The sequence below is a fragment of the Amia ocellicauda genome, chromosome 20 (assembly GCF_036373705.1).
Source record: "Amia ocellicauda isolate fAmiCal2 chromosome 20, fAmiCal2.hap1, whole genome shotgun sequence".
In the NCBI taxonomy this organism is placed as follows: Eukaryota; Metazoa; Chordata; class Actinopteri; order Amiiformes; family Amiidae; genus Amia; species Amia ocellicauda.
Window position 1 is genome coordinate 18,740,543 of NC_089869.1, and position 14,840 is coordinate 18,755,382.

The following is a 14,840-nucleotide window of genomic DNA, read 5'->3' on the forward strand; positions in this document are numbered from 1 at the left end:
ATGCGTGTCCAGGCTTGAAACAGGAGACGGGTATTCATGACTAAAACTTGCCTACCTAAGGCAAAGGGAAGAGGAGGAGTTCAGTAGACCATCACTGCTGTTCTGTTACAGCCTGTGTAAGAAACTGTTGGAGGGTGACAGAAATAGTGTCGTGTCATTTAAAATAGGCTTATTATGGTCGCTGATGCTTGACATTTCTTTATTGTGTCTACTTGTCTAGTCTGGTTTGATCTGGATTGAGTGATATATAAATAACCACACCACTAATTATACTTTTTAATTGATTGTAATTATATTTTTTCAGCAGATTGACAGAATTCTAATCTGTTTGATAAACATTTGCAAAACAGTTCTGATCGCTAAAAGAAAACCAAATACATGTTGAATGCTATCATATTATATCATATATCAGCTTATCCCCCCTGAGATGTTCAATACTCTTGTCATTTTATGTATACATACATACATACATAATATATGTGTATCTTTATAGTTATCCATCTCTCTTTGTGTACTATGCTAGATCTCCAGGACCAGACCTGGAACTATCTGCTGTAATACAGTTAAAGTTGCACATTTTCAATGAGGACAATTTACAAATATAGATCTTTGTGTTTATTTAAATTATTTGTTTTATATAGTACATTAATAGTAGAATTTAACTGGTTCAGTACAGTGGGTCTGAGCAATACATATTAAAATAGGGACCTATGGTAGGGAACAGACAAAATGTGTGTTAAGGTACAAGGCGTGCTGTAGCAGACAGGGACATTTGACATTTAAAGTGTGTATCTGTCTGTGTGTATTGTACGGTATATTACCAGTACCAGGGCTGGTATTGTAAGCCACAATAACATTTAAAGCTATCTTGAATTGCATTTCCAGAAATCTTTAAATCATTTAGAGATATCTCAAAATGTAATTGTGATAGGCCTCTCTTTTCATTCGAGATATCTGAAAATAAATTCCTGTCTATTTGAAAATATCTTACAAACATTTGGACATTAATATACATTTCTGTGAATTGTGAGATAGAGATGGGTGACAAATAAAAGGAAAAACCTGAATAAATGAGTGGAGGAACATAATGAATGCAGATGCCTCCAAACAGGTGAACTGTATGATACAATTAAGCAATTAACATCCTATCCTACTCTGTGGCATGTATACAAATGCTGAGCAGGCCCAGTTGACCTTGATTTTGGATCAAGATGGCAAGAGGAAAGGATCTAAGTGACTTTGAAAGATGGGTCATTATTGGGGCACCATAGGCACTGGTCTACACAGACGTGGAACAAAGTGATATGGTCAGATGAGTCATCCTTCACCATATTCTCGACAAGTGGGCGAGTGCATGTTTGGCAACACCAAGAGAACAGTACAGGCCTGACTGCTTGACCCCTACAGTGAGGGGGTCCGGAAGCTCTGTTATGCTGTGGGGGGCATTTTCCTGGCATGGTTTGGGTCCACTTGTCCCCATAGAGGGAAGGGTCACTGCAAATCATGACAAAGTTATTCTGAGTGATCACCTTTATCCTATGGTGGCACATTTCTATCCTGATGGGAGTGGTCTCTTCCAGGATGACAATGCCCCCATCCACAGGGCACGAGGGCTCACTGAATGGTGTGATGAGTATGAAAATGATGTGAATCATATGCTATGGCCTTTGCAGTCACCAGATCTCAACATCTATGGGAGATTCTGGAACGACATGTTAGACAGCGCTCTCCACCACCATCATCAAAACACCAAATGAGGGAATATCTTTTGGAAGAATGGTGTTCATCCCTCCAGTAGAGTCCAGTGACTCGTAGAATCTGTGCCAAGAGCATTGAAGCTGTTCTGGTGGGTCATGGTGGCCAGCACCTTACCGAGACACTGCATGTTGGTTTTTCCTTTAATTTGTCACCTGTCTATATCTCAAAATAACTTCCTGTATATTTATTCATAAATACATGAATGGATGACCAGGTAGTGATAATCTCAGGCAACATACATTAAGTTATTTCGAGACATTTTGAAATGTATGTCGGATATCATAGAGAGGAAGTTATTTCCGGATATCTGGAAATGCATTTCAGATATAAACGAGTTGGCAGGATTAGGCTTTCACTTTAAGTATTACTTTCTCTATAAAATGAGATTAAGAGTCATGTGGTCTAACACATGAGCCATCCTTCTGGTATGAAGGTATGAAAACCATTGATTAATTAGGATCCCTCCATTGGCCTACTGCTTTCACCTCACCATGTTAATATATGCGTGACGACATCTGCAAAAAACTCAAAAGGACAGATTGATTTATCTTCTATTGATTAATCTATAGAAGCACATGCATTATCAAATAAATAATATCAAACGCTCATACAGTATCTATTTATTTTGATAATATTACAAATATCATTGTACATCATGATAATTAACAAGCAAACACACACGAAAGCAAATCGGTGCAGTGCTCACTGTGCATAGTGACCTAATTTTGCTGCTTCCCTTCTCGTCCAGTCCCCGGGCATGTCAGCTACAAATTAGTCTCAGCCTCGTTTTACAGACGCATAACATTTGGGATTAGAAAAATCCTGACCAGATGCTCTTACTAGACAATAAGATTGAAACGGCTTTTTGTGACATTTAAATAATAATAATAATAATAATAATAATAATAATAATAATAACTGCACAGGACTTGGAATGAAATAAAGGCAGAAGTTGTAGTAGACATATTTTGAAAGGGAAATGAATGTAATAAAAGTAGCCTATTTGAAATAAAATGTTTATTTTCAAGTAATGCATTAACAGCAGCTTTATTGGGGTAGGAGGTGAGCATAAAGAGGTCTATTGATCTACTGTTGCACGTCCTGTTTCCACATTTGCATGAACGCAAAGGCGGCATTTGAACAGGACAGCAGATACCCCTATAGCGCCTGCGCTCTGCACGTACAAACGATTTAAACACTTCCCATGAACGGTGCAAGCTCCTTGCACTACAATGTCAGCCTCAAATGTAGAAACATGGAATAAACACTTAGCACAAGACGCATGCATGCCGTTTTTTGGTCTTTGCAGGGCGCGCAGCTGAGGCGCCCGTGTTGCATCATTCGCGCACAGGACCCAGATTGAGAGTGGGAGTCCCCAGCAGGGTGACAGCTCTCGCATTACTGTCATATTATTGATTTCACAAGGCAGGCAGACAGATCGCTGCTCTTCTTCTCATCCACTGCTTCCGAGTGGCTGCTTTATTTTTTGTTTTTCTCTCTCTCCTACGGACACCCCTGTGTGCTGCAGCGGGGACTGAAGCTCATATAAGGTCCCTTCCTTATAGGATACTTAGCGTGCGGACCAGCCTTCAGCCATTTTCTCGCCGGTAAAGTTTGCCTGTCTGCTTCTCGCTGCGTTTGAAACAATGCTGTTTGACACACAAAAGCCCCAAAACACGGGGTCTGGGATGTGCAAACAGCTGCCGTGGCTGCCTTTCATTATTAACGCGGCTTGCTCTTTTTACAGGGGATTCTAGCAGGTGCCACATGTGACGATGCGGGGCAGGCGACGAGAGCAGGCAGGTGAATTACTGGTATGCCTTTAATGTGTTTTATTATGTATATTATTATTATGCATATGAACGATGCAGTACAGTAGAATATACGCAACAACAAGACCCAGAAGTTGCCTATAGCTTTCAATGTCGTTGGGCTTGTTTTGTTGTTACTTAAAAGAATGTTTAGAAACATATTTGATTGAACGTTCTGCGGTGTCTGTTTGATGTATTTATTATGCATATTTGTATTTATACATATATATGCAACATAATAATGGACCTTGTTAACAACAATGTGAAGCACCCAGGTTGACATACCGGTTCTTCCTGATTTCAGGCAGGGAAGTCGCTAATGTAAACGTTTAGGATCTAGAGAAAGCGATTCAAACATATACAACTAGTGTTGCTATTCACATGTGTGCACTGTGAGGATTGGAGATGGTGTGTGTGCTTTTCTAGTATTGTGCACACACACATTAAAACAACGTCGGCTGCATCCTTGAACAAAGGCTTATTTACCTTTCTCTGTTGTGTTGCTTGCAGCCCTTCAGAATGAATATGAATATGCATGCATCCGACAAACGTAGTTGATTTAATAGTGCACAAACCAGAGGCTTGCAAGGCCTCATGTGAAATATAATTTAAAGTAGGTGTTTCTGGTCATCGTAACGTATTTTACGTGTGAGTTGGCAGCTGTGCAAGTGCAAAATGGGAAGGGAAACTCGCTTTTACTCAGCAAAATTAAAACAATCAATTTCTCCGGTGGCAGTCGTGGTTTAGTTCAGAGGGATAGAAGGCTTGTATTAGTCTCTTGTATTATGTTTGCAATTTTAAATGACTTTTCTGGTACTAAGCTGTCACAGTTTTTGGAGCAATTAATTTTCCCAAATCAAAGAGTGAAGACAGGAAAACATATGATTAACTTATGAAAAGTTCAAATGTAACATAATTGTCCAAAGACACAGTTTAATGGCATTTGAAGATAGTTGCAACAGGTCAGGTATCATCACTGGATACAGGCTTTAATTCATTGAAGTAATAACAGGACTATTTACAATTAACTCTTTTAATACAAAGATGATTCTTATGCATTCCGGCAAATAAGATAACAAAAGTGATTGTAATGCAGTGATTGTCTGGTGTGTCTTTTCTCTCTCAATTAATGAAAATCTGGTTAAACAGATCTTCCGGCAGTGTGACTTCTTGTGTTTTTCCATTAGTTTCCTTCATTATTGTGTGCCATCTACTGGTTCAGTAAGAGAAGAGTAGTGTTGCCTGAACTTCATCTGACGGTGGAGTTTACATTTGTATTTTGCAATCATGACTCAATTGATCACACAAAGGAGTAGTACAGACAACTCTGAATGTCACATTTACAATGCCTCTAATCTGCCCATGAGGATTGTGGTTATGCTTAGAAAAATCTGTCATTTCCTAATCGAAATGTGGACGCATGTAGGGAACACCCAGTGTGGTATTGTGATGAAGTTTATTAATCTGGAAGCAGCATGTAAAGTACCTGTCACACAGATAGCAATTTAAACAAAAACTGGAACAAGCCAAACAAGCATTTATTTACAATTCTGTTATTGAAGTAAAGATGCAGATACTCCATGTTGTAAACCACCCTTTAGTTGATTTACATTTTTTTCAAAACATTTGGTTCTGTTTTGAAGTAGGCTACAAGATATAAATGTTTAGTTAACTTGATCCTTAGAGGGTTCTACCTCCTAATTAGTGTGTAATTACAGATAAATGAACTGTGAAATGAAGTGCTAAACACAGGAAACATTTTATATTGCAGTCTTCTAAGGCCAAATTAAACAACAACTGGGTATTAGAGGGAGATGTGTAAGAATATATTTTTCAAAGACATCAGTAACAAATATCATTATAATATACAGTCCTGTATCACTCTCCTAGTTGGCCATTCTTGTTAATAACTGACTGACTATATAAGAGCTGTGTGTGCCTGTGTGTGTGACATTTTGTTTAGCTCAACTCGGGAGATGTAGTATGAAGTCCGTTTCAGTGTTTTTAGTCCCAGGTGGAAATAAACTAAAATTAAATCAGAGCTCTTTAGAGAACTTTTAAAGATTGTAATGAAATAGTTGCATATTTTTTTGTTGAATAGACGTCTTTCTGTCTTTTACACACACACACACACACACACACACACAGAGGCTATGTCTTGACAAAAAGATTGCTAACTGTACTTGTTAGTATGTTTTTTTTTTTTACTTCTACTGAAGCTCATCAGCGAAACTAGGCATTCTGAGATAATGACTTTGATTGGCTGATAAGTCAGGCTTAATGCTTACGAGTCATTAAAGAGAGCTAAATTTAGGGCTCTTTAAAGATAATGTAATGTACACTGTTCATTTGTGTTTGATTGTACCATTTTTGTTTCAGTTTGTAACTCCCTTTGTTTACTGCAAAGATAAATGTGCTTTGTGTTTGTTTTCACATTGTTCCTTGAAGGTGTTTTTTTCTTGTGTGTTGTGCAAAAGCAGTGCAGAGTAACAGATGGTATTATAAATGCCCCTATCTTCTGCTAGTGCATTAGGGACGTGGTGATTAAATTGCACAGTGAAGTGACCTTTTATCCTTTGCCCTCCAGTTGTACTAAAAGGATTGTGTTGATTTCAGATGGAAACCCTCACCCCAGTCTCTCAGCCACGTTTTGTCAAGTAGCATTGGATACATGGACAGCTCTGTGAACCTCTAGAGGTAAAGAAGCATTTCAATGGTTTTCTCTTCGTTTCCATTTTCCGTGTCTTGTTACTCCTATTGTTTTGATTTGAGTTAGTGTCTTTCTCAAAGGACGCTTAGGCAAGCATGCATAAATCCGAGCTGTAGTCACCAGGTGCTCAGGCTTAAGCAGGGCGGTAGTCGCATTTCAAGGTCAGTTACAGTCAGATCCACGCTGCTAACTAGCTTCGTATACAACTAAAAATAAAGCATTTCACCCGTTTGTGCTTTCCTTGTTATCTTGCCTAAATTGTTTGCTCTTAGTTGCTATGGTGGCATTTATCTTTGCCCCACAATTCCTTCCGACGATAAGGCAGCTGCTATAAAATGCTCCACCACGTACAATATCAGAAACGAGGGCATTGTTTTCCTGATTAGTGAAAGTGAAGATTGGATCTTTGTCGTCTGACTTATTGACCCACCTTAAGACGGAGGCTTCAGCAGTCTTTCATTAACACAAAAGGAAACATGTTAGTCATCAGATTGTACTGCATAGTTACTCGCTACCATAGCAACTACAACACTATTTTTGATTTGGCTCAGTACCCACTGTAGCATGGTGAGGATTGTACAAATTGTTATTATTCATAAAGTGTTGTTGCACCTTATTTTTTTTTTCTGATGATGAAAGTACGTTTTCTTATTCGGAAGACAAAGGTATATTTTCCAGTATGTAGTTTATATTGGTGCACTCTAGATATAGTTCTTCAATTATAATGTATAAAAAAGCAATTACATGTTCTTTTGATTGTAATTCTAGCTCCCAAGGGACCTGCAATCACTTAAGGACTTAATGCAAATATTTGTTCTATGACATGTAAGTAGTAAACCTGCTCTTTTTGCTACATCAGTTAAAGACATGTACTGCGGGGTCATTTTATTTCAGGTGTTTATTGTGGAGAGGACTGAGGACTGACATTTTTGCGATTGACTTTTGATTCAGTCCCGTCCTTCGTTATTGACGCGGTGCTTATTTCCATCGCATAGATAACATTCTGATTGGCCGTGTATTGCCATTAGTTGAAATTGATTTATCTGCCGTCCTTCTCTTCAGTGTCGTTTGGCTTTTGGAAATGACAGATGGATACATTAGGAAGAACAGATCCTCCCAGTCTACAGCCCACAGGAAACATGGACCAGACATTTAGCTTCAGCACACTGGTGCGTATGCCTGCTTCACATTTTGGGTGTGCAAGGAAAGAAAATTGAACATCATGCCTTCTTATGAGTCACGGTGATTAGCATTTACAGCACAGCAGGTCGGTAATGGGTATCTATCCATATTTCTAAGAGGGTGTGAATTGCTGCATATATTTCCAAAACCCATATGATTCTAATATCTCTTCCTGGAAACATCGAAGTGAGTAGACGACTGCAGGAGTGAATTGTTCATATAAAGTGTGTAGAACATTCAAATATGCTTTGACATACTGGAAAATGTGTTTAATTTTATAGTAAGTGTTTTTCTGATCATACTTACTGTCTAGAAGTCTGGGAACGGCTCCTTTTGCTTATCTATTCACTCAACCCTCAACGGCCGACCCCTATGGAAATACTGCGAGGGGCTCATATTCCACAGATGTCATTCGATACCCAGATGAGTGGCTGATGAGTGTTTTTATGGCAGACTCTGATTTGCTTTCAGAAGAAGCTCGCAGCTGAGCCCGACCACACTGACGTGAGCCTGCCGGCAGTGGAGCGGGTCCGAGCCCTGAGCAAGATGGGCTGCAACATCGAGATCAACGAAGACATCACGCCCCGGCGCTACTTCCGCTCCGGGGTGGAGATGGAGCGCATGGCGGCAGTGTACCTGGAGGAGGGCAGCCTGGAGAACGCCTTCGTGCTCTATAACAAGTTCATCACGTAAGGGGCGGACCCTCAAACGGACCCTTATCTTAATCAGCAAATCATTTTTATTTTCTGGGATTGAGCAAACGCCATTTCCCATGAAAGCCGGCTCCGTAGACTCAACCAAAGGTGAAATTGAAATGGGCTGATTAATTGGAGACCATATGTTTATTGTTTTGTTTGTCTTTTCCGGAATTGGTGTACAAACACATTCTTTTTATAGGCTTTTGCAAAACACATTTTCAGAGTCTACTTTTTATGTTTCTGTGTGTGGATAATTATAGGGGATAGTTGGTGAGGTTTTGTGAAAGGAGAATACCTACCAGGCTTCGCTTTTATGACTGAATTATTTTCCTTTTCAGTTTATTTGTAGAAAAGCTGCCCAGCCATCGGGACTACCAACAGTGCGCCGTTCTGGAGAAGCAGGTCATAATGAAGGTGGGGCCCTAATTTTACATCACAGCGCTTCCCCCATCGGAGCAATTTATATTGATGCCCCGGAGCAGCAGCTCGTTACTCTGAAGACTGAGGCTGGGCTACTTAGCAGACCACTAAAATAGAAATCAATAGACACAAGCTACAGAGAAGATATTTTGGGAGTTTGAATTTAATAGTCTATGTGGTGCATTAGGTAATGAGGTCATGGTCTGTTACATAGGGAGGGGAAAGGGAAACCAATGGCACAAAATGTATTCTGAGTAACATATCAATAGACTTTTTACAATTAATATCAACAACATAACTGAAAAATTGTTCACATAACTGTTTGTCATTTTTGTGTCCGCAGAAATTACAAGAAGTTGCATTTCCAAGGACCGATAAGCTGAAGAAGCTCCTTCAGGAGAAATACAACAAAGAACACATGGATTATGTGAAGAATCAAGTAAGGACGCTGTGAGGTCGACATCACACTCAACCTGTAACTGCGCTGTGGTTTACAGCTATGAAAGTGTGAGAAAACACCAGCTGACAAAACTAAAGTTGTAACGATTTAATCTGGGCGTCTGTGTTGAGTGTCTGTTATAAAGTCGTCTAATAAATCAAAATAAATCACCCTTAACTAAGCTGTCTCAGCGGAGCTATTTTACTAGAGCCTAGACCACCTTGTTTATTTGGGTGACATCTTTATAATATAATCAGTTACAAATTGGTAAGACTATCATAATTTATCATATAGAAATGATATGGTCATCAATCTTTCTTATTAGAAGAATTTGAAGACACTTTTTTTTTCAGCACAGACTTCTTGTTTTAATAAAGAAATCTACCCCTTCTTGTCTATCACAATTCAATTAGAGGAAGGATTTAGTCCGTCGTAGAAAGTGATTTCTCGCCACCAAATAGGGTTTGTGTTGGTTTGCTATATGCATGTGTGAGAACTGGTCTGCCTGCCTGTGTTTTCAGAGCCAGCCTGTGGAGGATTGCAGTCTGCAGATGAAAAAGCTGTCCTTGCTGGAGGAGGAGAAGCAACGGGTGGCTCAGCTGCGAAAAATGCAAATTGAATCGGAGCAGTTCCGCTACTTCGAAGACCAACTGCGCAGACAGGAGCTGGCCAACAAGAAAGATGAGGTCGTCCACAAAGTGCCTGAGCAAACGGATGGGTCCTGTCTGGCCCGTCCTCCCAAAAACAACTCCCGCCCCGAGGCCAACCGGAAAAACAACCAATCCCCTCCCGTCAACAAAGCCCTGAATCCAGCTGCCACACTGGGCGCCATACAGAGTCAGTATCTAGTTCCCAAACACATTTGTCTTTGTCTTGTGTGTCCGTCACCAGGTTTTCCTAAAAAGTCTTCCACTTCGTACACCAATCACTTGCATATGAATTGTAAAACTGAAAGAAAACACTGCAGTTATTTAAGTTGAAATCAATGTAGAATATTCTCTTGGAGGTGCATCGCCTGCAAAATATTATTGTATATTTTTTTAAATGAATGTTTAATGTTAACTTTGGATTAGACTAGAATGTGTAATAGTTTATGGATAATTGGAAACATGCTGCTCTTTTTTCATGGCAATGGAAATCAGGCCAAGCAAATTCAAGTTGGATTTGTTTCTGTGAAATTACACGCATTGGATGCGGCGCTTAAAATAGGCCGTCTGTTATTGTATATTTTAATTCAACTGGATGTAATTTGAAATATTTATGAAGCTGCCATTCCCATTGTGCTCTGTTTTACAGATCAGAAGGTGGAAGGGTTGAGAAGCGTTGTGATTCCCAGAGACCTGTCGTACAAGTTTCTGCTTCTTGCTGACAGCAATACAGCCAGAGGAATTGAAACCTGTGGAATTCTGTGTGGCAAACTGGTACGGGACGACTTTTATTGCAGTTCACATAGGTATTGTAATGTTTCATGACTCATTAAAAGCTTAGTGTGTAAAATGTGATGCAATCAAGAGTAGGTGTAGCCAGCCTTAAGTCGGTGCACTTCAAATCTTTGCAAACACTGATGATCTTGTTTGTGATGACTGTGCACCAACAAACCCCCCAAATCTAATTTAACCAAACACTTCGAGACCAATGCCTTCGTCACTAGTACATCTTAGGGTAGTAAAAGACAAATTGAGCATTCAAAAACTGAAGAAGCATCCAGAAAGAACAATGAGGCTCCACAGAACAAGTCACTCTTCGTTTATTCATGTATTAAACCATAACAAATGATTGACGTTGAAAGTGATCATACCGTGCCATTCTGTCTCATCCCTGTAACCTGAAGAATATTGTCTTGGTTTGGTCCGGCAGACTCATAATGAGTTCATGATCACCCACGTTATCATACCCAAGCAGTCTGCGGGTCCCGACTACTGTGACATGGAGAACGTGGAAGAGCTCTTCAGCTTTCAGGATCAGCACGACCTCCTCACTTTAGGATGGATCCATGTGAGTCTGGGCCATTTCTGCTCTAGCGTCCTCATTTCTAACATGGCAACAGCTATATAGTTTACTTCACTGAGCTGTCAAGTGTAATGCAGTTGATTATGGCTTTTAACAGCTCTATCAGATGTGCTGTTAGCCTCTCATGGTGTCTCATTCCAGAGTGTAAAAAGAAAAGTCACATGGTCACAAGTGAGTCATACCAGTTATGCCAGATATGTACCTGGCTAAATATATCATTTTGCACCCTACTTTGAAAGATATATTTTTTGTCAGGTGACATGTAATGGATACTTGTGATGGGTACAATTGATCATTTCACTGTTGCAGTGGTATATGGATATCAAATTGGACAAGTGTCAGCAGAAATTCCAATTAATAAACTGCTCTCTGAGTCAGCTTGACATCTGTATATGAAGAAAATGTTGGATTTATTGAAACAAATGGTTAAATTCTATACTGTGTATCTTGATTGATTTTTCTCTTTTAAATGGTTCTCTGTGATCAAAGCTGGTCTGAGTGCCTGTGCTAACAGCCCTCCTGTGTTCACAGACGCACCCGACTCAAACCGCCTTCCTCTCCAGTGTGGACCTGCACACCCACTGCTCCTACCAGCTGATGTTGCCCGAAGCTATCGCAATCGTGTGCTCTCCAAAACACAACGAGTGAGTCTGATTTCATCTTGAATGAAAAGTGAAACCTGTGTGCTTCACTTGCACATTGTTTCCCTCACCTCTATCTCACCACGTTTGTCACATCTGAGAGTGCTGTTTGGCCTGTGCAATGTATTTCTCAATGGACCACATGGCTTTATCATAACAGGGTTCACGAATGCTTGTGAGAATATTATCCTACCCAGCAATATCTGGGCAATATTAATCGCTAAAAACAGGTTAAGTTAAGTTTAAGAACGCAAATCAATCTAAAGTATATCAGAACTTTCCTCAGTTACTGTAGACTTGTTGCATGAAGACCCGTCCTTTAGAATGTATATCTGTGGCTACTTTATAGGCCAACATTTGAATGTTTAATCCAATACAGGAATCCCCTTGATCAGACAGGGCTTACATGCTTTAAAACTTTCCTTTGCCTTTAGCACTGGTGTGTTCAGGCTGACAGGAGCAGGAATGCTGGAGGTCGCTGGCTGTAGGATGAAGGGGTTCCATCCACACTCCAAGGACCCTCCATTATTTAACGTAAGAGTTCAATCCTGTCCTCTACAATAATAATAATTCAGTCGGGTGTCGTGTTCTGTCTGTGAAAGCCGAAAGCAGCGTTGCGCCTTGCTCTCTGTGAGAGGTGACACTTCCTTGTTCTTCTTCCCAGATATGTAAACATGTTGTGGTGAAGGACATGAAGACAACAGTCCTGGACCTGAGGTGACAGGAAGGACCCCCTCCCCCCCAGTAGGCCATCTCACTGCGCCACCACACACAGCTGGAGTGGATAGTTTTATATTTATATCTTTGTTAACTTGAAGGCTTTTGTATTTATTTATTTTTTTCAAAAGTACTGTGAATTGCTATTGCTTTGCAGTAAAGAATGATGTGAACATTCACTGTGGAGCTTTAAGCTGTACAATAATGGTGAGTTAATTTGATTTTATTCTCGCTTTGTACTCAGTGGCTTTGCACCCTGAACTCAAATCATTAGTCTTGACACAGCATGCCTCAGTTACTGAGAAGACCGTTTTTAAAGGGGAAAACCTTTACACTGAAATTCTTTGAGGTGTGACATTTTAAATGAAAACAGAAAAACTCCCCTTAAAAGGCCAACAATGTGTAGGCAGTAACAATATGTTCTGCATATCTGGGTTACAATATTCTTTACCCCTCTTGCATTAAAGTAAGTTTATGCTTATTATCTCTAATGTGTAACCCAATGGGAGTGATCAAACAGTTTTAATAGGGAATGAAATCACAAACTGAGTTTTACAAGCAACTACAATTTATATTCTGAACGGCATTATAGTGCACGACACTTGATGCATTTATAAACATAACCTGCGGTGACTGGATTTTGTTTCCTTTTTAACAGAGACAACAATGCTTGTCTTCAATAGAGACGTATTCAGTTACAGCCCTGCAAGGATGTACACTTTTGTACAGTTGAATTCTGGAAAGGTATACTTGTGTCCTTAATCTCTTTGGTGGTAGTAATATATAAAATGCTTACTAACCAACTAAATTTACTTCAATAACTAAATGCTTTATAATATTTTCTTCTAGCACGTGTTATTGCTGTACAACTCTGAATTTATCAGCAAGTGCAGGTTCCGTTGTTTACATTGAAATGCACTGTAAGTTCAATGAGAAGGATCCTCTAATGGAGTCGTGCTTGATATGGGGAAGTATAGTAGACCTTCTCTTGATAGGAGTGGGAATGTGTGAAAACAAAGCATCACAATAAGAAGCCAATTGTCTGTTTTGGGATTTAAAACCAAAAATTGCTTTGAATGTAACAGGCTAGCGAACACAAAACGCCTTACAGCGAGTGGAGGGGCCCGTGGCGTTTTGCGGAGTCCTGTGCTCTGGGCTCCTCACACTTTTACAAGTGCTCTTGCTTCTCGTTTTTTTAACTATTTATTGTAAATGTGTTGTGCGACTAAAGCTGCAAATCCAGTGACAGTGAATCTTGTCCAGTGGCACAGTTTATATTCGCATAGCTGTGGATCGGTGTGGAGGTAGAAACCGCGGACAGAGATGGCCAGGAGGTAATAAACATGAATACAGATCATCCAACCACAGTATCATCTTCTACCACCGTTTTAATAATAAAAAAATGAATTGACACTTATGTCTCGTGGTGTCTTAAGCTGAGTAGTGGGGGGAAAAAATGCAACCCACGTGTGTAATGTAAACCGAAGAAAACTGCAGTGGATCTCTTTGTTGTGTAGTTTGTGTTGCTGCTGGAAAGTCTGTGTAGCCTGGAGTAATGTCAAGTCAAGTCCCCCTGCACCCACAGCACAATCACAACTCTGAACCAGTTAAGAAATACCTATAAAGTACATATTTACCATGCATGTAAACCGGTGCTGGGGGAATGCTGCCAGATCAGTCCTCACCTATGCCTTACACCCTGCAGGCTCACTGCAAACAACGCACCCCGCAGCTCAGCCGAGCTCTCCCTGCAGGGGCCGCCATCTGGATTTCACATTGACGGGCCGATGCAGGGCGCTGGGCTTTCACAACTGAGTGGATGTGTGATTAAACCCTTGTGTTCGTTATAGTGTTCAAATCGGACGTGGTCTTTAGCGATCATCAGAATCTAAAGGATTGTTTTGTGCCGATCGATTTCATGTTGGCCCGAGGAGACGAATCTGCGGCAGGAGGAAGTATTTAATTTCATGTGCAGTGGGAGGATTTCTATTTTGGGATTTGGATTTCTCACCAACAAAGACTGATTTGCTCTCAAAATATGACTGCACAGACAATAGGACTGAGCTGGAGTGGTATAAACAGCTTAACGGAAAATAGGGAGGTAAAAAGCAGAACGGGCTTGTAGAATAGGCCGGGTTTTTGATTCAATCGTATTTCTAGACCTGAATGGTCACTTTGTTTGTATTTAAAAGAAAAAGGTGTTAGCTGCTAAGAAACAAATAAGTGCTGCATTGTGTTGAATGTATTAAATATGGCAGGGCTCTTTATCAAAAGGAGAAATCACATGGCAAGTGGTTCTGAATTTTAAAAAGTCCCATTTGAATATTATTTACCTCAGGATTGTTATAAATTTTAGTTATAGCAGACCAAAATATGTTTGATGGCATTATTATCATTTAATAAAGGAAGATATAACCCTTCGCCATGTCTTCAGCAGATGCTCATTCTCCTCTA

At 40.0% G+C, this 14,840-nt stretch overlaps 1 protein-coding gene across 7 annotated transcripts; it reads left to right on the forward strand.

The window, feature by feature from the left end:
* Window positions 1-2,936: 2,936 nt before the first annotated feature.
* Window positions 2,937-14,806, forward strand: stambpl1 (STAM binding protein-like 1). 7 transcript variants are annotated; one of them, XR_010805129.1, is made up of 16 exons: window positions 2,937-3,365; window positions 3,506-3,572; window positions 6,186-6,266; window positions 7,048-7,104; window positions 7,342-7,448; window positions 7,933-8,150; window positions 8,498-8,573; window positions 8,923-9,018; window positions 9,540-9,855; window positions 10,315-10,439; window positions 10,876-11,013; window positions 11,560-11,672; window positions 12,104-12,203; window positions 12,334-12,593; window positions 13,045-13,130; window positions 14,092-14,806. XR_010805129.1 is itself a non-coding variant. In XM_066693674.1 (14 exons), the coding sequence occupies exons 5-14, from the start codon at window positions 7,368-7,370 to the stop codon at window positions 12,388-12,390; spliced, it is 1,320 nt and encodes a 439-aa protein (XP_066549771.1). In that variant the 5' UTR covers window positions 2,937-3,365; window positions 3,506-3,572; window positions 6,186-6,266; window positions 7,048-7,104; window positions 7,342-7,367; the 3' UTR covers window positions 12,391-14,806. The 7 variants fall into 7 exon arrangements, 4 of the variants coding, with proteins under 4 accessions (XP_066549771.1, XP_066549774.1, XP_066549773.1 ...); XR_010805128.1 differs by having other exon boundaries at window positions 12,334-13,130; XR_010805127.1 differs by having other exon boundaries at window positions 13,045-14,806.
* Window positions 14,807-14,840: the final 34 nt, after the last annotated feature.